This window comes from Hyperolius riggenbachi, chromosome 3 (genome assembly GCF_040937935.1).
Source record: "Hyperolius riggenbachi isolate aHypRig1 chromosome 3, aHypRig1.pri, whole genome shotgun sequence".
Lineage (NCBI taxonomy): Eukaryota > Metazoa > Chordata > Amphibia > Anura > Hyperoliidae > Hyperolius > Hyperolius riggenbachi.
In genome coordinates, this window is record NC_090648.1 from 364,615,329 (window position 1) to 364,642,782 (window position 27,454).

Sequence of the window (27,454 nt, forward strand, 5' to 3'; positions counted from 1 at the left end):
TTTTTGATTGTGTGGAAGGTAGGCCCTTTTTATATGTGTGATCAGATGTTCTAATTTTGTACCTGACACACACAGACAAATTATATCACCTGTTTGATTGCTAGTGTTCATTTGGGGCTGAGTTCTGGTGTTTCTCCTATGTAGGAGCACTACAGATTTGCAGCTTAGCCAGTATGACAAATTTGTTGCAATCTTTCTGCACTCTCTGAATGCTACAGTTTTCGAGTAATAAAGATAGGTTTACTACTACAGTTGGTGGTGGCTACCCCCCATATTAGTTGGTGGTGGGTTGTGTCTAGCCCAATTTTATCTAATTATTTAAAATTAAGTTTGAGGTACTACAAGTACTGTTGAGAAAGGGCAATATGGGAATTGGTTGAAATTCCAGTGTTTTATCCTATTCATTGGCATAACATATAGAGTGACCAGCATTTTTTGGTCTCCCCCCTTCCTCCTCAAGTGCCTGGTCAACTGAGGGAAATATCCCCACTGAAGATACTGGCACTCTGTAATGGATTATTAATAACACCAGTCTCTGATTATCTCCATCTCAGAAATGTCTCAGCAAATCCAGGTCATCAAGTCACTCACGTCATATTTTGCATAAGGGCAGAGAGGAGAACAGCCATATCTCTAACTCAGTGACAGCCAGCTGATGACTTGGGGCGACATGTAACGATCATGTTATTGCATTTACTATGATTGCTTGTTGTGCAGGAATGCGCTCTAATGAGATGACAAAGGCTGGGTATCACAATTTCAGAGAGCAGATTTTCCTTTTAGATGAATCCTGTAGAAAGCAATAGCCGCCAGGAAGGACTGTAACGTAAGCTTTCAGCATCAATAAAGGAGTTAAACGCAGGTCTCTGAGCGGGCTTCATAAAAGTCATCACCTTGGTGGCAGCATTGAAAAGCCATGCAGATCAGATTTCTGAATGGCATTTCAGAGGGCCTGTTATTCTGGAGCCACTCACCTTTCCTTTCTATGATGGATGACACTGCATATTATTTATATAGCAATAAAAGCATGTTACAGACGTTTCATTATCTCCACTCCAGCTGCCAGGCATGGTTATAGCTGTCTGTTGTATTAACGCTACCTGTGGCTGACTCTGCTGTGTCTGAAGCAAATCATTTAAGAACGTGAACAAAATGACTATGCACACTTATTGCAGAACAGTGCTTATACCCATTTTGTTCAATACAGGGTTTTAACTAATAAGAAAATGGTGTGCAAAAGACATGAAATCTGGCAGAGTTGATGAAATTATGCATGCACCAAAAACCCCTAGGCCGACTTCACACTGTATATTGGCGACAGTGGTGCGGTGGCGCGGGTGCACTACCAAAAACAGGCCTTCGGGGAATACAGTGTTATTATGCAGTATTCCCTGTCTGGCATCCATCCGAACAGGAAGTGTCACGCTTGCGGTCACTTCCTGTTTCGGGTATACGGAAGTGCACAGAAGCGTATTGGAAAAATACGCTTCTGCGCATCGCAATGTCACTGCACCGCCGCCGCCAACATTATTAAAATTCCTGCATCGCCATAGACTTACTTGACTTCCGGTCCACCGCACGTCGGCACGCTTACATAGTTTTGAAAGCGCATCAGATCGAGCACTTCAGGCACAACGTACCGCAGGTAATATGGAAGCACCCAAAGACTTTCATTGCCCTGCAGTGTGGTAAATTGCAGCAATGAACCCCGACAGTGTGAAACGGCCCTAAAATGTATTTTTAAATGCAACTAATATAAGACAAGACACGGAACATTTATATCGCACTTTTCTCCTGGAAGACTCAAAGGGCCAGAGCTTAATATTAATTACGGTAATATTACTTTTCTTACCTTAATTATATTATATTTTTGCTCTTTGGTAGCTTAAGAATGTAACATATATAAGGTGAAAACAGAGGAGAACAGGTGAAGAAGCTTTGTGAATCATGCCCATGTCTGTACTACATCCCTATAGGTTGTGCACAGCAGGACTAGGAAACCCAGCTCTGGAAGACAATCAAGTTATAGTGTGTTCTGTAGGGTCTGATTTACTAATTTGCAAATTGCAATCCTTGGCATAGTCAGCCTGCTGAGATCACATTCAGCCTAGGCAGAGAGAAATTGTGGACTCAAGCAGCTTTCTGCACAGCAGGACCCAAGACAAACCCCACTGAAATGAACAGAGAAATGCATGCGTGTGCACTCACCCATTTTTATCTAGAGTCATGCTGCTTGGTGGGCAGGCCACACGCGCTGTTCCTTAAATACGGTGAGGCCCTACAGTACAATGGCCAGACAATTCACACCTGCATACGTGTAGGTGAAAAGTAAAACTCAGCCTTTTGGTCCATCATGCAGGTTGGGCTGCTAGAAAGGTAGAGTCCATGAATGTATTGCAAACTGTCCAATTCCACGGGTTTCTTAACCCTCCTGGCGCTTGATTTTTTTCTGCAAAATATGCAGAAATCCTTTTTTTTTTTTTTTTTGTTTTTTTTTGTTTCATGTAAAGCTACCAGAGTGGTAGCTACATGAAACACCACTAGAGGGCGCATGTGTCCCTCTAGTGCGATCGTCGCCGGCATCAATAGCAAACAGGGGAACGCGGCTTCTCCTGTCGCCATGGCGATGATCGGAATGACGTCCTGACGTCAGACGGCTCAGATCCAGCCCATAGCGCTGCCCGGAACTCATTGGTCTGGGCAGCGCAGGGCTCTGGCGGGGGGGGGGGGGGGGGCCTCTTCCGCAGAGCGGCAGCGATCAAGCTGTACGCGCGGCTAGCAAAGTGTTAGCTGCGCGTACAGCATTTTAAATGGCGCAAATCGCCCCACCAGGGGCTGAGATATCTTCCTGCGCGGCATAGCCCGAGCTCAGCTCGGGCTTACCGCCAGGAATGTTAAAAAGGAACTGCAGTGAATATAACCTAATGAATAAAATCGCAATTTTTTTTTTAATTTATATTAATTTATAAATAATGTAGTCTGTATTTGCCGAGGTGGCAACATCTTTAGTCCTGGCATGACCGGCTCTTCCTGGCGGTGGCTACGCTGGGGGGGGGGTTTCGCCTGCACTTCTCAGCCAAACCCCCAGCCTCCCCCTCCCCCCCGGTGTGCAGCTACAGAGTCTCTGAGCAGTGAGAGGGCTTGGAGCTCTGTTTATGCGCCCTCCGTTTCATGAGGGCATGGGGCCTACCCGCAGCGCTCCTGTTAAAGTGCTGAACTAATCCCCACAGGGCAAAATTTTGCGATGTAATTAGTTTTAAGACCCTGCATATTCTGCCAAGCGAAAGCAAATGCAAGTTTGCATGAGCAATGCCTCTTGATTAAGCCAATTAGGCCAAGTGTGTAAATCCAGATATATCAGGTTTCACTTCATCTTTAGTCCTGTCAGGTGCAGCTTCATAAAATGTTTGTTTCTGAAAATTCCAAAGCCAGTGAAAATAATGGTGGAGAAAGGAGGGTGTTGGGGGGAGGGTCTGCATAGCTTAACAGCCTAGGCTAACCATTACTGGCAGGGTGGGGCTACATAGCAATATAGCAATATATACAGTGGGTTGAAAAAGTATTCGGCCCCCTTGAAGTTTTCCACATTTTGTCATATTACTGCCACAAACATGAATCAATTTTATTGGAATTCCACATGAAAGACCAACACAAAGTGGTGTACACGTGAGAAGTGGAACGAAAATCATACATAATTCCAAACATTTTTTACAAACAAATAACTGCAAAGTGGTGTGTGCATAATTATTCGGCCCCCTTTGATCTGAGTGCAGTCAGTTGCCCATAGACATTGCCTGATGAGTGCTAATGACTAAATAGAGTGCACCTGTGTGTAATCTAATGTCAATACAAATACAGCTGCTCTATGAGGGCCTCAGAGGTTGTCTAAGAGTATATTGTCACCAACAACACCGTGAAGTCCAAAGAACACACAAGACAGGTCAGGGGTCAAGTTATTGAGAAATTTAAAGCAGGCTTAGGCTACAAAAAGATTTCCAAAGCCTTGAACATCCCACGGAGCACTGTTCAAGCGATCATTCAGAAATGGAAGGAGTATGGCACAACTGTACACCTACCAAGACAAGGCCATCCACCTAAACTCACAGGCCGAACAAGGAGAGCGCTGATCAGAAATGCAGTCAAGAGGCCCATGGTGACTCTGGACGAGCTGCAGAGATCTACAGCTCAGGTGGAAGACTCTGTCCATAGGACAACTATTAGTCATGCACTGTACAAAGTTGGCCTTTATGGAAGAGTAGCAAGAAGAAAGTCATTGTTAACAGAAAGCATAAGAAGTCCCGTTTGCAGTTTGCCACAAGCCATGTGGGGGACACAGCAAACATGTGCAAGAAGGTGCTCTGGTCAGATTAGACCAAAATGGAACTTTTTGGCCAAAATGCAAAACGCTATGTGTGGCAGAAAACTAACACTGCACATCACTCTGAACACACCATCCCCACTGTCAAATATTCTGGTGGCAGCATCATGCTCGGCGATCCACTTCTCACATGTACACCACTTTGTATTGGTCTTTCACGTGGAATTCCAATGAAATTGATGCATGTTTGTGGCAGTAATGTGACTAAATGTGGAAAACCTCAAGGGGGCCCGAATACTTTTGCAACCCACTGTATCTATGAGAAGTGTTCCTGTTCCTGATGCTGAAACCAATAGCTAGCAGCCAAATTAAGTCTCCCCCCCCCCCCCCAGTACATGGAAGACTGGAGGGAAAATAGTAATTGATGCTGCCAGGACTTTTGCAGGAGCAGGATAAGCAGTTTCTTGGTATTGCCCTGCGCCCAAATTTCCCGGTGTTGTTTTTGCATGTACGCCTATGGGCAGCCTGTTTTCAATCGTAAACTTGTGATCAGAGTTTTTCCGCAATCATGGATCAATGCTGGGCACTGTGACAACAGTAAATCACTGGCATAGTGTCTGCATCTTAACTCTAATCTCAACACCTTTATCAAGCTCCAAGTGCAACAACAAATGTGTGCCCATTAAGCATAGCAAAGTTTAGGATGGAAGTCATGACCCCTGGTTTATATGCAGAACTCTTTGTGTGCAAAGACGGTTCCAATGTGCTGTCCTGCTAAGTGTGCTGCTCCCCTTAATGTCCTGCTCCCTCCCTATGTGTGTCCACCATTGCAAATGGGGCACAACTTAATGTACAGTCCATAGCAATGTGAAACTCACCATTCAAGTACATCTCCTTCGGCCTCAGCAGATTTCCCCCACCATGTATAGCCTCATGCAGAGTCCACTTCTCTCTGCAGCTCTCCTCTATGTGCACTCCCAGGTAGCTGTATCAGAGATAGATTAAGATATAAAGGGGCCGTAGGCAAGGTAGTAGAAGTGCCACCCCCTTGTGGTCCCTTTGGTAAGCTGAAGTAAAGAGAGGTCATAGAAGGTGGCAGGTGGGCCCCCTCAAATACACTAGGCCCCAGGCACATGGGGCCTAGTGTACAGGCACATGTAGCACATGTAGCAATCTCCGTGTACATTGTAGCACCATGTGTAATATCCATTCCTACTACCTCAACACTTTTGCATTCAGAGACTACTAAACCTGTGTAGCCCCTTAGAGTTCATTAACTTTGTACTCTGCACAAAGGTAGAAGAGGGGGGATTAATCAGGGGGCACATGGAGGCAAGAAGAGAGCAGTGACTGTGTACTCTGCACAGAAGTAGGGGAGGGGGTCATCAGGGGGCACATGGCGGTGATGAGAGCAGTGACTGTGTACTCTGCACAGAAGTAGAGGAGGGTGTTATCAGGGGGCACATGGAGGTAAAAAGAGAGCAGTGCCTGTGTACTCTGCACAGAAGTAGGGGAGGGGGTTATCAGGGGGAACAGGGAGGGGAGAAGAGAGCAGTGCCTGTGTACTCTGCACAGAAGTAGAGAGGGGGGGGGGGGTTATCAGGGGGCTCATGGAGGCGAGAAGAGAGCAGTGCCTGTGTACTCTGCACGGAAGTAGGGGAGGGGGTTATCAGGGGGCACATGGAGGTAAGAAGCAGTGACTGTGCATTCTGCACAGAAGTAGAGGAGGGTGTTATCAGGGGGCACATGGAGGTGAGAAGAGAGCAGTGCCTGTGTACTCTGCACAGAAGTAGGGGAGGGGGTTATCAGGGGGCACATGGAGGGGAGAAGAGAGCAGTGCCTGTGTACTCTGCACAGAAGTAGAGGAGGGGTTATCAGGGGGCACATGGATGTGAGAAGAGAGCAGTGACTGTGTACTCTGCACAGAAGTAGGGGAGGGGGTTATCAGGGGGCACATGGAGGTGAGAAGAGAGCAGTGACTGTGTACCTTGCACAGAAGTAGAGGAGGGGGTTATCAGGGGGCACATGAAGGGGAGAAGAGAGCAGTGCCTGTGTACTCTGCACAGAAGCAAGGGAGGGGGGTTATCAGGGGGCACATGGAGGTGAGAAGAGAGCAGTGACTGTGCATTCTGCACAGAAGTAGAGGAGGGGGTTATCAGGGGGCATATGGAGGTGAGAAGCAGTGACTGTACGCTCTGCACAGAAGTAGAGGAGGGGGTTATCAGGGGGCACATGGAGGTGAGAAGCAGTGACTGTATACTCTGTACAGAAGTAGGGGAGGGGGTTATCAGGGGGCACATGGAGGTGAGAAGAGAGCAGTGACTGTATACTTCACACAGAAGTAGGGGAGGGGGTTATCAGGGGGCACATGGAGGTGAGGAGCAGTGACTGTATACTCCGCACAGAAGTAGGGGAGAGGGTTATCAGGGGGCACATGGAGGTGAGAAGAGAGCAGTGACTGTACTGTATACTCCGCACAGAAGTAGGGGAGGGGGTTATCAGGATCACATGGAGGTGAGAAGAGAGCAGTGACTGTGCATTCTGCACAGAAGTAGAGGAGGGGGTTATCAAGGGGCACATGGAGGTGAGAAGAGAGCAGTGACTGTGCATTCTGCACAGAAGTAGAGGAGGGGGTTATCAGGGGGCATATGGAGGTGAGAAGCAGTGACTGTACGCTCTGCACAGAAGTAGAGGAGGGGGTTATCAGGGGGCACATGGAGGTGAGAAGCAGTGACTGTATACTCTGTACAGAAGTAGGGGAGGGGGTTATCAGGGGGCACATGGAGGTGAGAAGAGAGCAGTGACTGTATACTCCACACAGAAGTAGGGGAGGGGGTTATCAGGGGGCACATGGAGGTGAGGAGCAGTGACTGTATACTCCGCACAGAAGTAGGGGAGAGGGTTATCAGGGGGCACATGGAGGTGAGAAGAGAGCAGTGACTGTACTGTATACTCCGCACAGAAGTAGGGGAGGGGGTTATCAGGATCACATGGAGGTGAGAAAAGAGCAGTGACTGTATACTCTGCATATAAGTAGGGGAGGGGGTTATCAGGGGGCACATCGAGGTGAGAAGAGAGCAGTGACTATATACTCTGCACTGAAGTAGAGAAGGGGGTTATCAGGGGGCACATGGAGGTGAGAAGCAGCGACTGTGCACTCTGCACAGAAGTAAGGGAGGGGGTTATCAGGGGGCACATGGAGGTGAGAAGCAGTGACTGTGCACTCTGCACAGAAGTAAGGGAGGGGGTTATCAGGAGGCACATGCAGGTGAGAAGCAGCGACTGTGCACTCTGCACAGAAGTAAGGGAGGGGGTTATCAGGGGGCACATGGAGGTGAGAAGCAGTGACTGTGCACTCTGCACAGGAGTAAGGGAGGGGGTTATCAGGGGGCACATGGAGATGAGAAGAGAGCAGTGAATACAGCAGAAAGAGGATACAGATAAACACATACAGCATATTTAAAAACATGTAAGGGGAAAGTGCGGTGGGGTTGGCTACAGACGGAGAAGAATGTCATGTGGGGATAGGATGGGCAAAGTGGCACTTCACATAGAGGAGGGAGAAACAGAGCAGTTCATTGATGAAAAGGAAAATGGGTCTGGAAATGTGTAGTCACTTATTGCAGAAATACTTGTTATAATGAAATGGTGATGTTATTGCCATGGGTTTCACTCTGTTTTTTTGTGCAAGTGTTTACTACATTGAATGTCATACCTTATTAAACAACGAATACATATAAAATGTATTTGTATTTATTTACTGCTTGGTTTGTTATGGATGTTCAGAGCCAAGTTCAAACATGCCTGCACCAGCTCCAGTTTGAATCCTGCTGTCTCTCACTGTAAACATCAAGTCCCACTTTCAGCAGAGGAAAGGACTATCAGCAAGCCAACTGTGTAGTTTAAATTTATTGCATTGTAAACATCCACTTCACATGGAACCTTGCTGGGCCAAGCATCCTCGCTCCAATTATATTGGTATTATTTCAAAATGATGTTGTGACTGACAGTTCTCTATTTTCCCTCCAACCCAACATCTGTAAGCAAGATTTGCTGAGGATGCTGAAGGAATTAAAGATGATGAACTTTACTGATAGATATTGGTAGGAAGGAAAAAATAAATAGAGACATTGCAAGGTGAGAAGTTAAAAATAGAAAATGGATCAAGAAATGATTGATACTCGCCATGTACTTTGTTCATGTTATTTGATTCACCATGAATCCCGCAGGTCAGCATCTTTACTGCTGGAAGGCATGCAAACTGACAGCATCAACTGCCATGATCTATAAACACGCCCACTGAAAAGGTGATTGGCTAAAAGGTGGTATGTTGCTTTTTATATAAAACAGCTCGCTTGGCAGTTGGCAACCGCAATTCTCTCCCACAATGCCACAAGGTTCACAGACAGGAAACTGTCATGGTCATGACTAGGACATCACGGTGTGGGAGGAGTTTCATTTCAATATCAGCCACAAAGACTATTAGAGAAAAACTATTAGAGAAAAAGTAAAGATTTCTCATGGGAAAGGGGGTCTTGGTGGATTAAGTTAAATTTGCAAGTTCCTCCTTAAAGGACCTCTGTCGGGGAAAACTTAAAATTTAAAATACATGTAAGCTTATACAATTAAGAAGTGGGGTTCTTCCAGAGTAAAATGAGCCATAAATTACTTTTTTCCCCATGTTGTTGTCACTTACAGTAAGTAATAGAAATCTGACAGAACCAAAAGGTTTTGGACTAGCCCATCTCCTCATGGTGGGTTCACACAGGGATGCCTTTATTTTCAAAATGCACGTGAATGGCTCCATCCAACTGCCAAAAAAGTGTAATGTGAGCAAGGAAGCTGGTCAGCATCTTTGTATAAATCTTTTTCAGGGAGTGTCTTTAGAGACACCTAGAGATACCTAGAAGGAGAGATACCTAGAAGGTGCACTTCTCCTGCGTAGACTGGCTCCGAGTGACGTCAGTGACGGGACCCGGTTCCCAAAGCTGCGGGCAGCGGAGGACGGCGGCATGGGAGCGATCCCGGCGGATGGGGCTGGAGAAAGCCACAGGTATATGTATAAAAGCTTTTTATTTTCCCCAACTGTGAGTCCCTTTATGATCCCCGACTACTCCCGTGCAGAGTACCGCAATCGTCGTCTGGTTTGCTGGTGTCATAAGCCATCCCCTGACGTTGCGTTCCAGTGGGTTGGAAGATTGATCAGGAAACCCTCTTTATCAGGTGGCATTGCTGTGAGGTTCCCTGACCCATCAGGTGAGTATTCAGCTTAAGAGCTCATAAAGAACACCAGACAGGTTCTTAGGCTGGATAAACTCTACTATTTCCTCAATGGAAGGGAATCTCCGCTATTGTAGAAGAAAGAAACACATTCTATGCTAGCCTAGGATTATACAAACATCAGGGCAATACACTTACCCCTGTTCGTAGTATTTCTATCTCTATTTGATTGTGTCAAGCAATTCCCTCAGCTAATACGTAGGACTTACATAGCAGTGCCTGCACAGAATCAAATCCAGCTGTATAACGATAATTCCACACCCACGAGCCCCTTAGATGTTTATACTGGCTAACCAGAAATGTGAAACTGCAAAAACCTATTAGGAGTTAATTCATTGTGCAGCAAGGAATTCAAAACCTGGGAGCTTTCTGTGCACCAAATGCCACACTGTTGTCATGGTTTCAAGGAAGCTAATTTCCAAGTCATCTGCCATGTCTGGGAAAAATCCTGGAAAGGTGGATCTCAATAACATTTAAAATTTTGAAAAAAATCCATCAAAGTGTACATCAGTTACAGGGACACCATGGCATAAAACTGGAAAATGTAAAATACATATGTCCCAGAGTAAATGTACCATAATTGTTCCTTACTACCTGTGAAGCTGTCACTTACACTAGGTATTATGATCTGAAAACTCAGAACCTCTTACTGACAGGCTTTGGATTGGTCCCTCTCCTCCTGGGGATTCTTAAAATGTATTTTAATGGTTTATAAGTATTTCCTGAGAGGACCTACATAAATATACTGTCCACAGGGCCGGCCCTAGACTTTTTGCTGCCTGAGGCAAACTTGCCCCCCCCCCTCAAGCCGTGGGTGGGGGGCCGCCGAGCTGGAGGGGGTAGCGGGTAGGGAGGGGGTATTGGTCAAAGCGGCGGGGAGGGGGGCCGGAACCCCCCTCCCTCGCCTGGGTCCCCCGATCTGCGCTCCCCCTCCAGCTTTAAAAAGTTAAGAGGCAACGGGCGGGGATGACTCACCTCTTCTGCGTTCCAGCGTGCGTTCCACTGTCGTCACTTTCTGCAATGCCGCCCACTGTATTGTAAGTGGACGGCATTGCAGGAAGTGACGACAGTGGAGCGCACGCTGGAACGCGGAAGAGGTGAGTCATCCCCGCCCGTTGCCTCTTACTAGTAGCGGCTGCTACTTAACTTTTTAAAACTGGTGGGGGAGCGCAGATTGGGGACCCAGGTGAGGGAGGGGGGTCCGACACCCCTCCCTGCCGCTTTGCCCAATACCACCTTCCAGCCCACTAACCCCTCCAGGTCGGCAGCCCCCCACACCCACGGACAGGTGGGTGCCGCACCTCCAGAAGTGCCACCTGAGGCATTTGTTTCACCCCGCCTCATGGGCGAACCGGCCCTGCCTGTCCAGCCTCTCTACTCGTGCCCACACAATTCTGGCAGTTCGACTGTGTCACCGCCATTCATGGATTGCCTTTGAATATAAAATGAGAATCCCCTATAAGGAGGTGGACTATTCCAAAAGTGCTAAAAAGTGCTAAAACGTATAGTGCATTTACAAATGTACACCTTATATGTATGTGTAAATATGAATTAAACATTTTTTCACTATAGTGCCACTTTAAACTAGCTGGGAAGGGTCTTGCACCACAACCATATGCTTCAATCATTCATTCTGTGTACGTGAAAAAGAAACACAGGGATGTTTTTGGTACCTTGGCAAGTAAAGCAGCGTATATGGAAATGATTGGTTTGCACTCTTACGACCTCTCCTTTACAGGTCTCTCCACATCGGTAGCACTGGATAGGCCCGCCACTCCCCGATGAGCTGTAGGAGTTGTGCTGTTGGTACGGCACTGTTGGGAATAAAGAACAAGATTGGTATGTGAATACTATATACAGTAGATATACACATTGTCCGAAGTAACATGTGCATTTAATTAAAACAGCCCTAAAAGGCATCACTTAAGGCTAAACAACACGGGTAGTTTTGAGTTTGTTACTTGTAAATTTAACTTTTTGGTGATGACTGGAAAGAGATTAGATCACTTAGGCACATGAGATGCTAAGTCTAATGCTAGGTACACATGATACGTTTTTGCGTTCGATAGATAATTTACGTCATGTCCGATATTACTTTTGATCGTTGCACCGCTTGATTTCTCATAGAACTGAATGGAAATTGATAAGAAAAGATAAGAGAATAGAGCGGGAAATCAACTGGAAAAAACAAATCGAAAATTATTCGAATGGAAAATCGGCTGAAAAAACACATCGTGTGTGCCTAGCATAATGCAGGTTAGTTTAGGTCTTAAATGATACAATTCTCATTATCTATAAAAGAACTTACAAAGATGTCGAAAAACCAAGAACCAGTGTATGCTTCCCAATCCACAGGGAATTCACGTGCAGTTTAGAAATCATAACAACTCTTCTTCTGCATCATCCCAGAATTCTTTAAGGCTACATTTACAGTGGTGCATTGCTGTGTGGCATTGTGGCTGTTTTGTAACGCGGCAATACACCTCCTATGAAACTTTCACAGTGCGGCAGATGCATTGCTGTATAATGGCATGCAGCATTGTAACAATAATGTACAGCACCAGTTTCCCATTGTGTTGTGTGCCTACTGTTACAGGGAACGCAGTGCAACTTCCACTGTGAACCTAGCCTTAAAGGACAACTGAAGTGAGACGTACATGGAGGCTGCCATCATTATTTCCTTTTACAATACCAGTTGCCTGGCTGTCCTGATGATCCTCTGCCTCTACTTTTAGCCTTAGACGCTGAACAAGCATATGCAGGTTTATCAGGTGTTTCTAGACTTTATTTTTTTTTTGGGGGGGGGGGAAGGGGGAGGGTGAAATCAGGCTAGATTAGCTGCATGCTTGTTTCTGGTCTGGTGTGATTCAGACATTGCTGCAGCCAAACACACCTGCAGGGCTGCCAGGCAAGGCAACTGGTATTATTTAAACAAACATGGCAGCCTCCATATCCCTCTTACTTCCTTTAAAAGGTCAGGTTAAACACATACTGAATATGGGGCTAAAAATAACTTATCCTTATCTGTTTGCAAAAACCACATCTGACATTTACTAACAGAATTGATAAGGAATATTAGTTAAAATAATATCATCAGCTTGTAATTATAAAGATAACTAAGGAGATTAGAAGACATAAATGAACCACTTCAGGACTGCACGATTGGAAAGCTACATCGTGTTTGTGGATGTTGGTTTCTGACATACTGCTGATTTTCCCACTGTCCCTGCACCCCTGCCTCTCACTATCGGTAAGCAGGGGCTAAATTCACGGCAACCAAATACGTGTGGTCTGGTGATCGTCATGGAGAGAATCCGAAGACATAACAGAAGTGGTTTAGGTGATACTTTTAGTGACTGACTTTACTAGAATTCTAAGCTTTCAAAGCCATGTTTCGTCTTCAGGCGTGATACAGCACTGGATCAGAACTGTACAGATGGAAAGGAATTACCTTTGTATGGTTCTGATCCAGTTCTGTATCACGCCTGAAGATGAAACAAAGTTTTGAGAGCATACAAAGAAATCTTGTACAGTTAGGGCTCATTTCCATAAAGCGCGCTTTCAAAAGCAGGGACATCAGACAGTGCATAGACTGCACCGTCTGCCGTTTCCATTCATGTGCGGCGATTCACCACTGAATCACCATGCATGGTTTGCTGTATTTTGGGCCGCTTCAGCCCGGGATCACATTCAGTATAATGAATGGGATCGCAAGCCCCGCCAGGAGTGACGCTCCCACGGGGCCCCGCGCTGTATGGAACCGGGCAGTGGCATAGCAATACGGGGTGCAGAGATAGCGACCGCATCGGGGTCCTTGTGCCAGAGTGGCTCACCCTCAACCACAGCATTAGCTCTCTATTGGACCTATGCTGGTAATAATCACTTGTATAGGTACTTTTATTAGTAGTAAACATTAACCTCCCTGGCGGTATGATATGTGCGGCTGCGCGGCCGCGGGAGGGTTTTCTTTTTAATTTTTTTTTTTAGCATGTAGCTAGCCTAGCGCTAGCTACAATGCTTCCCCCCTCCCTGCGGCGTCCCCCCGTACTCGCCGATCGCCGCCGCTTGCCCATAAGGAAATCCCGTTCTGAACGGGATATCCTTGAGGGCTTCCCCCGTCGCCATGGCGATGAACGGAGTGACGTCATAGACGTCGCCGACGTTGTGACGTCACAGGGAATCCCGATCTACCCCATAGCGCAGCCTGGCGGCGATTGGCCAGGCTGCGCAAGGGGTATGCGGGGGGGGGGGCGCCTGTATCATGGCAGGATGAGGCGCATCGGCGGTCATCAGACCAAACACGCAGCTAGCAAAGTGCTAGCTGCGTGTTTGAAAAAAAAATTATGTAAATCGGCCCAGCAGGGCCTGAGCGGCACCCTCCGGCGGCTTACCCCGTGTCACACACGGGGTTACCGACAAGGAGGTTAACAAGCTGTTCCCCATCCCCTTCTTGCACCTCTGACACTGTGGTTGTCCTTGGCAGATATTGGTGTGCCGTATCAATTGTTATGTATAGAGTGCTTGGTGGGGCCCAATGTAAATTTTTCACCAGGGCCCAGAACTCCTTAGCTACGCCACTGGAAATGAGCCCTTAGTCATTAAAGGTACCGCCTAAACAACTTGTGTTATGTTTTCAGCCACCAGTTAGAATCCTTGTTTCACTCACCAGCTAAAACTTGATTGGTTGCTTTGACTAACTGTTTCACTTTATGTTGGTTTTAAAAATCATTCCAACAGATGTTGGGATACACATGCAAAGAACAGTTTCCCTTGGTTTTCAGACTACATACATTTATAATGAAATGTCTCACAATTTACAGACGTGTCATACTTCATTCTAAAATCTATCGTACGTTTTCACAGTTACTTAGGCTAAAAATGGTTGTTGAACTACAGAAGTTACAAATCCAGACTGGGAAACTGTTTCCCACCGTCATATACTGACAATGTTGCTTGATGAGTTGAATAATTTAACAGTCAGATGCAGCTCTGTCTTCATATCATGCCTGGCCTCAGCTGCTCCGAGAATGGCAGCCGTGAGACAGAATCCTCATCCTCTGAGCTACTCTGAAGCAGCAAGAATGGACATATAAACTGGGGTCTGACTAGACTTATCTGTTGTGTATGTTTATGTAGGGGGGGGGGGGCATTGCACTGCAACATTACGTACAGACTACAATCTATAAATGATCACCAACCAGTGTTTCCGGTTCACTGCGTGCCAGCAACCAATGTACAGACATGAAGGAAGTGTCCCAATGAAGGAATACAACAGCAGTATTCCAAATAAACCCAACTTAACAGATATTGCTAAATATTCAGTGGCAGAAGACATGGGATGCTAAAATGCTCACAAATTATTGTTATGAGTGACAGAAGTCTAATATCTGTACTTAGATTTAAGTGTTAATGTACTGTACAGATACTTAAAGTGAAAATACACTGATGAGATAAACAATTATATCTATGTTCCTACTCCGAAAAATTACTTTTAGATATTCCACAGTTCTATGTTATGTTTAAAAACTTTAATAGGTTTATTGTTTTGCCTCAGCTCAATGAAACAGTCTGGCCCCTGTTTCAGAGTGCTAAAATGTATGAACTATTGACCCTTTTTATCTATTCACTGCTCTCAGAAGACCAGTTCTGTGTCAGGAAAGTATTTTATGGCTGTGATTCCTCATCAGTGAAGGACAGCTATAGTCTGACTGGTCCTAACTTGAGAAAAACAGTTGCAGATGTGAATATTAATGTTTTCAGGTAGAGAAAGAAGAAAAGCAACACAGCATATTTTTGTGCTACGCACTGTACATTCACATATCCATCTCATCATGTCAAATAAGGTTCACTTTAAGTGTACTTAAAATGGGTCCTTGATTGATAATACAGCATATCTGCATTATTGATTTTTTTAAACACTAATATGTCTCAATTGAAACGGATTTAAATACAACGTACATCAACAGATTGTTGTATTACAACAGCCATGGGAACTACATCATTCAAACAAAAAGATATGCGAACAACAATGTAAAAACCATAATAGCATAAACAGGAAACCTAGATAAATGTATAATAAGCACCCTAATAATTGTCACAAGAGATATTGTAACAAATTATCATGGCATTGATCATTATCTGACAACCTCCCAAGTAAAGATTGAGGCAAATAGCAAGCAATAATTCCTATACTTTCTACACAAGTGCAAATGTTTATAAAAATGCATCAGAACCAACGTTTGCAATGAGGCCAAGTCAGATCGCTCCAGTGGAGTCATGTAGCCAGAATGTACCGTGCATTATAGAGCCAGTGTCCTTGCACTTTTTTGTAGATTACAATCGATGTACAAAACACAGAAAAGTGCTTACGGTAGAAAACAGCATTAATGCATAGACTGGTGTGGTTAGCATGGCTGAGCCCCATGCAGGGTGAGTCTGCCATCCTAGCTATACTAGCTTGCATGGGTGAGAAGGTGTTAAAGAAAGTTAAAAGGTGTAGTGGAGAGGCATGCCAATTACACAGGTGTGCTTGATTATTTCCAGAAAATTTCCATGTATTTTGGTGTGCTGAAAACAACTAAAATATTGAAAAAACTCCTAGATGTCATGACTTGCCACAAAATGCAAAATTGTCTTCAAATTTATATATAGTGTTTTAATTTTCTGTATTTTATTTTACATTATGTATTTTTAACCTTGGCCCTTTGTTGTTTTTCGCAGGGAAACAATCTCTGCCCCCCCCCCACACACACACACACAAAGGCGGTGAATGCAAGTGCCGCTCTGAGTGACATGTCTGAATACTGGGATACTCAGCACCATGCGGTATGTCTAAGCCTCATCCCTGAGTCTGTGCTTCTAATGGTTGAAGGGTTTAATCCTTCCTGAAGAATCCAGTGGATAGAAATCGCATTTAAAGAAGTCATACAGACATTTTTAGGCAATAACAAAGATCCTCACTACAAAAGGATTGTTGGACAAATGCTGAAAGCATTTCAAGCTTTAGGTTGCCTGATGAGTTTGAAAGTGCATTTCCTCCAGTCACACCTTGACTACTTTCCTGAAAATTTGGGAGCCGTGAGTGAGGAACAAGGTGTACGATTCCATCAAGACACTACAAGATACCACGGAAAATGGAGCATTACAATGATGGCAGACTACTGTTGGATACTTCAGAGAGACATTCCAGATGCTACTCACAGCATCAATAGGAGCCTCACAGGGAACAAGAATTAAGTTTAGTGTTTGCTAGGCAATAAACTTGTAGATAGGAACAGAGGCGCCAAAATAGGGTAAACTATGCTAAAAACTGTTTAAAAAGATGAGGGAGTGTTGGACTTACCACCTCATTCAGTAGACACACACACTGTCAATTTCAGACCAACAATAGTGCAACACGTTTCTCAGCCACAATCCTGCTGCATCAGGTATTACCAGGAGTACAAAAAACTAGAACAGGTTTGGGAAGGAGCTAAGTGGCTCAGGGTGCCTGAGGCGCTTGTCCACCACTACCTTCTCTTTTTAAACCATTTTAACAAATTTTACCCTATTTTTGGTGCCTCTGTTCCTATCTACAAGTTTATTGCCCAGCCCACCCTTGGTGGAGGGGTGTTACCCCTTTCCTGTACACAGAGTGTGGCTTTTTAACCTGAGTGGGGTCAGGTCTAATCTTCCCACCTGCAGTTGCCTTTGAGGCGACCCATGTTTGTGTATTTTCACATATTGCTACTTTGATATACCTTGCTGCTTAACCACTTAAGGACCACGGTATTAAACCTCCCTAGTGATCAGGCCATTTTTTTTTACAAATTAGGCCACTGCAGCTTTAAGGGCTCACTGCAGGGCCGTACAACTCAGCACACAAGTGATTCCCCCCCCCCCCCCCCTTTTCTTCCCACCAACAGAGCTCTCTGTGGGTGGGGTGTGATCGCTCCCCCAATGTTTGTTTATTTTTTTACAAATATTTTTGTTTATTTTTATAATAAATTTCGCTTATTTTATTATTCATTTAGCCCTTCCTCCCCCCGCCAGCCAATGAGCGCAATCGGCTGTCATAGGCTTCAGCCTATGAGAATGGATCGCTTCTCTGCCACCCATGAGGAGAGCCTTGTCACACGCCTGTCCCCAGTACAGCAATGCAGTAGATCGCAGTGCTGTACAGTGTAAACAGATGGCGATTTCACCGTCTAACAGTCTCCTAGCGGCAACCGCTGCTGGGAGACTGATGGCAGAGCAGAGTCATTCATGTGGAGATTCGCGCACGCTGATCCTGCAAACCCCCCCCCCCCCCCCAGGACTTCACGCCAATTGGCGTGGAGTGGTCCTGTGTCTGCCGCTCCGCTCACGCCAATCGGCATGGAGCGAACATTCACAGGTTAATATACTACACTATTGGGCTCTTGGTTTCCTTTTAGCATCTCTATATACGAGTAGTGTGTAGGTGAACTCATTTCAGTTCAAAAAAGGATTTTCATGAAAAAATTGTAATAAAACTATTTCCATTTATTTTGAGGTATTGCCTTATTTAACAGTTACCTAAATTGTCAGGAAACGTGATGTCCTATGATAAAATGGAGATCATTTTGGATTCAGCGCACCTAAAAACATTATGAATAGGTGGAATGACTAAGACAGCTCTCGAAAAAAAAAACAACATTTTTGCAAACCTGTGTCGTAGTACATGATATGGTGTGCTCTGTAAGAGAGGGGTGACAAAGTGATCCCCTCTCCTACAAAGCTCTTGTTCATATCATTGACAAAGGGCTCTTCCCAACCTCCGATGCCTAGGATGAGCTGGTAGAGGATAGGTCCTGGGGGGATTTTATTGGAATCTTAGAGCATCCTTTAATAATTTATAATAAAGTTTGACCCTATACTTTTTTAGTAGAAAAAGTTCACTTCAACTTTATTTTTTTTCATCTGTCTTCGATCATGTATTTCTCCTTTTAGTTCTTTCTTTAGTCTTCTCCTTTAAAACTCATCCCTAGCCGTCGCTTCAGCGACAGGCACTCGGAGCTCACCTGATGTCCACCTGCTACATGATGGGCCCCCCTGGCACTGGCACTCCCCATCACTTTCACTTTACAGCAGCAGTAGCCCAGCGGTTAGGCCGAAGTCTGGGTGGAGCGACAGTGCCAGGATGTAGCAGCGAGTGTTGGTGAGCCTTGTGGCTCTAGTGGTGGGCAGTGGGTGATAGTGACGGCAGTTCGATTATTTCCCAGGGGAGCGAGGCAGCAGTGCCGTGGTGCTGAAGGACAGCTCTACAGCACACACTCTCACTCCTCAGTGCCCAGCACATAGGAGCAACACAAATGGCTACTATTCGCCAGAATAAGCCGCCACCTTGACTCGAGTAAAGTCGGCAATTGGATTTGCCGATAATCTTCATGTGATAACCAAGTAATAAATATCCTTTGAATTGGATATGGTCTATTGCATTTAAACTGCCAGCCCAAATTATTGTCTGAGCAGCAAAAATCCACATTGCGTCCGCCGCCTTCGGTTTTATGCTTTTTTGGGGCCGAGTTCTTTTTTTTATTGTTCTCAAGTTTGTAATCCACACCTATTTGATACACAGTGTAGTAATAAGTAAATAACAATAATTATATGGGTTCCCAAATACATTAGTGTCTTCATTACTTGACCCACAAACGTGTGACATTTTCATCATTTGTATCAGTCTGATGGGTTTCAGTAAAGCTCTCTTGTCAAAATAATTGACTTTTCTCTTTGAAAATGTCAGCGATGAATCCACCTGCACCGCACACGGACGTCTGGAGACTCTCTTACGGATCTATTTCACAGTAATAATCACCTGCTCCGCTCAGTACGTGAGAATGATTGAGCAGCACAAGGCCAGCCAGAGAAATACATCACCACATTCCAGACTACGGACTGCCAAGGTGCAGTTCACCCAGAGGTTCGAATGTATTAGTTTTAGCACGGAGAACTGGGGGCATGAGCTGGGTGAAAGCAGCCTATTCATGCTTATGATCACATTGGTTGACATCCAAACACTTCACTAGTATTCTATCTGGATAACCTTTTCAGACACTGCACAGACTTGCTCTGCCGCTCCTGGCTTTTCATCCATACATTCTCTGTCCTGACCTGCTATTCCCTTTAGGGCCATAAGAGTGTATGATAAAGGTAATGTCAGTTATTTTGTTGTTTTTTACCCTTTCCTACCCTGATCACAACCCGTCAGCACTTGTCTATAAATTCCAGCCACACTGCTGCTGACACATCTTACATGAAGATGGGAATATCCCCTGGTGAAAACACTGTAACATCCAAAAATGCACTTCCAGTTATCAGACAATCAATTCTCACTGTGGATAAGAAGTGGTTTCAGGAGATTATCAGAAATGATATGGTTTTAAATTATGGTAAGTGGTTTCTGGGGTATCATTTCCTGCAGAGAGCTAACTTCCTGTCAATCTTAAAATAAACCCAAAACAATCCTAGCTAGCAGAAAATGAATCCCTCTCACTTCAGCTGTCCTTGAAAAACTCCATGCAGTGTCACTGGACTGGGAACTTAATAGGAATGATATTTGTAATGTATACCCATGATTTTTTTCCCTTCAAAACTTATCAGTAACAAAAAACTTGTGAATACAGATGGAATTTGACACAATAAGGGAAAAGAGAAAAAGTGCTGGATCGTGAAGTAGGTAGAATTTTTTTTTTAATTCACATGCAATACATCATTGCACTTACTAGACATAAACGTTAAAATCACATCTCAAGGGTAACAACCCTAGGTGAATCACAAGGCGAGTCATGTCCCCGTCACTATGGCCAGTAGTGGTCGGTCCCAGTTAGAAGAGGGAGTGCAGGTCGGCACCCTGGTAAACGTCCACCAGTGACGTCACAACGTATTTTGGCTTTCCAAGCCTTCATCAGGCGAGTCCTCACCTGATGAAGGCTTAGAAAGACGAAACGCATAGTGAGAAATTACTTAAACCTCCCCCCGCAATAAATGGTTTAGGCTGTTTCCACCAGCTAACACAGTTCTGATCAGGATTATGAGTGCTTCTTGCAGCGTTTGCATTTTCCTATAGTTAGGGAAGAAAACGCATGGTCTGGGCTGCATGCATTTAATAGGAAAGGCAATAGAAAAATACGAATCACATCACAGACTTTCTGTGAGAAAACCTGTGAACATGCAAATCACACTACACACACCTGGAAAAGTGGAAATAAGCCTTGAAAAGTAGCTGATGAAAGGGCCATTGTGTACCCCACAGCTTTAGGCTACTTTTACACTAGATCCGGTATGTTGCACAACCACAGAAATAAGATCACACCAAATTGGTAATGAAAAGTCGCTTTCAATACTATGTGACACATGCAGTGCAGCATACAGTCTGTACACCTATACATGCACCAGACCCCGGCCTACGCACGTTGCCTGGTAACACACTGCAGGCAGTGCACACACCGCAAAAGCCCCTACTGAAATATAATTGTGCAGTGATCTGATGCAGTTAAATAGTCTTTTGAGAAGCAATGAACAGTATGAAAGAATCCTTAGATTTTAAGCTACCAAAGGCACTATATACATAACAACAGTGGCAACAGCAGCACAAGCGACATTAAACAAGAGTTCTGCTGGACCCTTATATCTAGCGGTGTGAAGTTGTAGAATAGATAAATGATTGCTATCAGAAAGATATTAGCAGCTTGCTAATGCTTCTACCAATTAATTGTATATGTATTCTTCGCTTTCCTTGCCCGGTTGCCTCAAAGCAAGTAGCTGCTGTTGTACTGCTTGAGAAGCACCAATCTCCTGGACATAAAAGGTAAATGTGAAGCATTTATATGTAATGCTAGCTGATGGCCCAGCGTTGCCCGGGCATGTATTTGGCTGGTGTTGGCTCCACCCACTTTTTCTAACCCTACCACACAATTACTCAATTACTCCATGACCTAGTTTGTGAGCTTTGCGGTCCTTGGCATCAACAATTTGCATTGAAATTTAACAAATCTGATTGGCTGTTTGTGGCTCCACACCCCTTTCTGAATTTTAACCCCAGTCACCCAATGTTTGAGGCTTGTGCCATTAACAGTGCAAGAATGGCAGCAAATAAATATTCTCCTTGAAAATCAATAGGTGAATTTTGATTGGCTTTTGTAGGCTCCCCCCACTTTTCTGAATAGTTGGTCATCCAGTGACCAATTGTGCAAAATTTGAGACCCCTACCATTAACAGTGTAAAAATGGCTGCAGTTTACATTTTCCCAGTGAAATGTGTATTTGTCTCCGCCCACTTTTTGGTTATGGGGATAAAAAGTATCCAATATGTTATTCCAGGTAATATGTGTGTGCCAAATTTCATTCACATCCGTGCAGCCATTGTTGCGTGATTAAGTAACAAACATCCAAACTTTTGCATTTACAATATTAGTGAGATTTCAAACTACTCTGCACTGAAAAAAATAAATATATTATTTTTAACAGCCATTACTAAAAATTAAAGAACAAAAAACTTAAATGACCAAAGATTCCCATTACAGTTTCGGTATATAATTCCTTTTGTGGCAGGGAAATAGAACAGCGAGACTCTGTGCTGCTGGCAGAGGCTAGATTTCTTCTGACAGTAAGTATGCAGTCTGCATTAAGCATGCTTCTGGCCTACAGTCCTCAATCAGCATATGTTGTGTATAAAAACCTAACACTGATTTGCACAATTTTCCCCGTCATTGCAAAAGACATGCAGTTTAATCAGCCGCACCAGCTTTATAAATATCCTTCATGTGCAATTTAAATCCACCCACTGAAGCATCTCTTTGCATATAAAGCGACCTACAGTGCTGGAAGTAAGCTAGATGTGATTTTAGTCTTTAATTGTGCTGTCTTGTCTTATTTTTCAGACTAGCTTCTAAAAGGGCCAGTTCGAAACAAAACTAACATTCCATTCTTGTGACCGTACTGACACACTCAATCACATGCTAGCTTGCTATAAGTAAACGTTATACATTAAACCCAGTTGTTAAACCCATGCCATATGGTACTGACATAAAGTAAATACATAGCATTTTACTATTACTCTATTCTTATCCACTTATCACCTTATTGATAATAGAGTAATTTCAAGGCTCATACACACACTCAACAAAAGTGTTTTAATGGGATACTGTAGGGGGGGGGGGGGGGGGGGGGGTCGGTGGAAAATGAGCTGATCTTACCCGGGGCTTCTAATGGTCCCCCCCAGACATTCTGTGCCCGCGCAGCCACTCCCCAATGCTCTGGCCCCGCCTCCAGTTCACTTCTGGAATTTCTGACTTTAAAGTCAGAAAACCACTGCGCCTGCACGTCCGTGTCCTCGCTCCAGTTGATGTCACTAGGAGTGTACTGCGCAGACACAGACCATACTGGGCCTGTGCTGTGCGCTCTTGATGACATCAGCGGGATCGAGGACACGGCAACGCAGGCGCAGTGGTTTTCAGACTTTAAAGTCTGAAATTCCAGAAGTGAACCAGAGGCGGGGCCGGAGCATCGGTGAGTGGCTGCGCCACCACAGGATGTCTGCGGGGGACCGTTAGAAGCCCCGGGTAAGTTCAACTCCTTTTCCCCTGACCCCCCTACAGTATCCCTTTAAATGCACGATTATCAAACAACTTGAAGTTGTTGGACAACTTTTGTCACGTAAAAGACGTGCAAACAACAAGACGTTATCACTGATAAGAGGCGACCAACGACTGATAAGATGCAGCTCAAGTCAATGCAACAGTTGGATTGACTTGAGCTGCATCTTATCAGTGGTTGGTCGCCTCTTATCAGTGATAACGCCTTGTCATTTGCACGTCTTTTACGTAACAAAAGTTGTCCAACTTCTTCAAATTGTTTGATAATCATGCATTTAGAAGACTTTTGTTAAGCGTGTGTATGAGCCTTCAGAACCTAAAAAGTATTGGTCATGCTGATTATTTCTGTTCTGTACTGGTTGTTTGGCTTGACTTAGGCCAATTTAGTTTTCTATTTGATTCTCTCTTTTATTCATTATTTCACCTACTTTATGTAATGTACTTTCTAATATGATGGTGTAGTCTGTTCTGCTCACTATCGTACTAAGCTGGGTGAGTAGAGCACACTGTTTTATCGTTCAATGGTTATATACTTTATTGAACATTGAAGGTTTTGTGATACCCTACTGTTTATTGCATAACACTGTAAACTGCTATACGTTCCAATCAAAATGTTTTGAAAACAAATAACTAACCAAAGGAGGATACTGAAATGCTATTAAACAGTGGTGCACAACAGATAGATACACAGCTCCAAACACAATATAAAAAATGTATATAAGAGGCTAATAGATGCAGGTGGTGTAGTGAAAAGAATGTAATAAAAAAGTGCTTCATTTTTACAATAATTATGTATTTAGATTTAGACAGTGTTTGCCCATTGTAAAATCTTTCCTCTCCCTAATTTATATTCTGATATTTATCACATGGTGACATTTTTACTGCTGGCAGGTGATGTCAGTGGAAGGAGATGCTGCTTGCTTTTTGGCAGTTGGAAACAGCATTTCCCACAATGAAACAAGGCTCACACGGTGTTATGTCAGAACCATGGTCCTGATATCACTGTGGGAGGGGTTTCACTACAATATCAGCCATACAGCGCCCCCTGATGATCTGTTTGTGAAAAGGAAAATATTTCTCATGGGAAAGGGGGTATCAGCTACTGATTGGGATGTTCAATCCTTGGTTATGGTTTCTCTTTAAACAAATATACAACATATACAAATACATGAAACTACAAAAAGATCCATTAGCAATAACTCTTAGCTTTCACTTAACCACAGTTCTTGTTTGTCATTCTTCATGCCAAAAGCCCATCCCGGGCCGCATAGTACGTACATCCTGTGGACTACATGCTTCACCATCAAAATGGTGCTGGTAAAAAGTAAAAAAAAGTCACACTAACTAAGGCGGTGAAAAGCAGAGCACTATCATCCACAAGGCAACCTAGGCACGTGTCTGGGGTCTAGTGGGTGTCAAGGGGCCCACCTGCCACCTTGATTCAACTCTCTCTACTTCAGCTTACCAAAAAGACCACAATGGGGCCCCCAAACCTACTACCTTGCCAAGGGCCCCATTGCATGTTAAATCATTTCAGGTGAAAGGTATACATTGTGGTGTGGCTTTTTTTGCTTCTGCACAGAGCCTCTGTTCTCCACCGTGTGACTGGAGCATTACTTGGCTGTGTAGTTAGAAGTACTCCTTTATATAATACTCCTTTCAGGTTTTTATTGTTGTCTGGGTCTAATTTATGAGATACTGTATGTTCTCACTTCCTGGGTTTTCATTTGGGGAGAGAGAGAAACATTGCAGAAACAGTGTTTTTAGTATTGTGAGAAAGAGACATAAAACGTGTCTCTTAGTTAATAAAGCTTGTTTGACAGAATAACAAAAAAAAAAAAACAGTTTTTTTTCAGTAGTGTACTTTCCCTTATTTCCTGTCCCAGAGACTGCCATCAAGAAGAGGAAGTAAGCGAAACCGCGCAATGGGAAACAGCATTAATTATATTGCCCTCTGCAAGAATGTTTTGACTGGTGCTCCACTTTAACCAAATGCCCTCATTCTACAGACCAGCTCCCCAAGTTCCCCGATTCTGTCCTTGGAGTAAAAACCCTTTTCCTGGCAACAGTACAGAACAATTATCTTTCAGGTCCAGTGAAGCTAAACTGTGCTTCATTAGTCACGAGTAGAAATTGGACAAAGCAAAAAGGGGCGGTGAGGGAGAGAGACAAAGTGCACAGACAGTTGTCAAACAAGACGAGACATGGACTGGATGCTGAAAAACATAATAAATGTATGCTCACATCATTTGCTATACTCAGAAGAAATGGCCAAAGCCCAGAGCACAATCAGTCTTGCTTTGCGGCGACAGTGTATGTGAGTTTGCCACAGGTCAGTGGATCTAGTTGTGTTTTCAGTATGGAGTAGTTGGGGAAATAAGGCCACATTGCAGCAAGGCAAATATACAGTAGCAAGACAGGCAATAAGCACACAGGGTAGATGTGTGGACCATGGGCTAGGTGACGTTATAATGGTCTGCTGCTGGAACATCAACGGTCTTCAATACATTCTTGCACTTTTTATTAGTTTGTCATTCTACCAGATTAATTGACAAATGTGAGGAAAAAAATCCTTTTGACATCTTCTTCTGCTTCTGGTAACTTTCCCACTGCACGTGTAAAGTGCTGAAATGGCGTTATGGTTAATTTATTGAATCAAACATTTATCACTGCATTAAAAAGGAACCCGATGTAAAAGACCTATGGAAGCTGCCATACTATTTTCCTTTTAAACAATACCAGTTGCCTGGCAGTCCTGCTTATTTTTGTGGTCAGTAAGGTCTAAATCACACACCTGAGTAAGCATGCAGCTAATCCTGTTAGATTTGTCAGATATCTGATCTGCAGGCTTGTTCAGGGTCTATGGCTAAAATTATTAGAGGCAGAGAATCAGCAGGATGGCCAGGCAATGTGCATAGTTTAACCACTTAATGACAAGCTGACTTATAAAAACGTCCTGCTAGAGCCTCTTAACGGCTCCGGGACGTTTTTATAAGTCAGACAGTGCTTCTGCCGCTGTGCGTGTGCGCGCTCCCGCGCATGCACGTGCATTCCCGTGCACGAGAAAATAGTGGGGGAAAAACACACCATAGAAAAAATACACCTTTATTTCCAAATAATATATTGTCACCATACTTTGTACTAGGGACATAATTAACATCTTGTGATAACCAGGACAAATAGGCAGATAAAAGGTGTGGGTTTTATGTACAGTAGCAGTGTTTATATTAACACTATAGGGGATGAAATTGGAGAAAGTGTATTTTTTCATTTTTCCTTCTTTTTCCCTTTAAAATGCATAGAAAAAGTATTTACTGAAAACAAATACCAACCCCAAAAAGCCCAATTGGTGGTGAAAAAAAACAAGATATAGATCATTTAATTGTGATTAGTAGTGATTAAGCTATTGGCAAATGAAAGGGATGAGCACTGAAAGGTGAAAATCGATCTTGTTCATTAGGGTAAAAACCCCTTTGAGATAAAGTGGTTAAAAGGAAATCAACATGTCAGCCCCCATATCCCTCTCACCTCAGGTTTCCTTTAAGGCAGACAGGTCCAGATGGGAGCAGGTCCACATAGAGGAGAGTGACCATTGAGGCAGTGAGGTGGGGTAAGGGTGTCAGTGGCTACAAGGCGTTAAATTGGAGCACTAGATTTGAGGGAGGGGGAGTTGGGGAGGGGGGGGGGGGGCAAGAAGAGGAAGAATATTCCATATATGCCACATTAGTAGAGTACTTAGACATGTCACATCAAACTCAAAGTGACAGGTGCCCCGCCCCTTTTTCACACCCTTTCCCCGCCCCTTTTTCACGCCCTTTCCCCGCCCCTTTTTCACACCCTTTCCCCGCCCCCTTTTTCACACCCTTCCCCTGCCCCTTTTTCACACCCTTTCCCCGCCCCTTTTTCACACCCTTCCCCCGCCCCCTTTTCACACCCTTTCCCCGCCCCTTTGTCACACTCTTGCCCCAGCCCACACAGTGAAACACCGCCCCACCATATATTAAGCATGACTGACAGGCAAAGCACAAGCAGGCAAATGCCTTCTACCAAAGAAATTTTGAGAAAGCATTAAAAGGTTTATGTGTTTATTGAATATAAGACTTAATAGTAATTGTGGTCATAGCATACAATTGTAAAATATAATTTTTAACACTTTTTCACACCCTTTCCCCACCCCTTTTTCACACTCTTGCCCCGCCCCTCTTTCACACTCTTGTCCCGCCCCCAATGACTAATGACCCCTTTACAGAGATCTCCACCTCCAT

General features: G+C 44.3%; 1 protein-coding gene across 5 annotated transcripts in view; it reads right to left on the reverse strand.

The window, feature by feature from the left end:
* ABLIM3 (actin binding LIM protein family member 3) overlaps positions 1-27,454 on the reverse strand; it is a 345,645-nt gene that overhangs the window by 140,906 nt on the left and 177,285 nt on the right. For 4 of the 5 annotated variants that reach the window (XM_068277143.1, XM_068277142.1, XM_068277140.1 and 1 more), the window contains exon 2: positions 11,272-11,412. In XM_068277143.1, the coding sequence (XP_068133244.1) occupies positions 11,272-11,412 (141 nt within the window). Of the gene's footprint in view, positions 1-5,196; positions 5,265-11,271; positions 11,413-27,454 lie in introns of those variants that run through there. The other variant, XM_068277141.1, reaches the window with a different exon arrangement.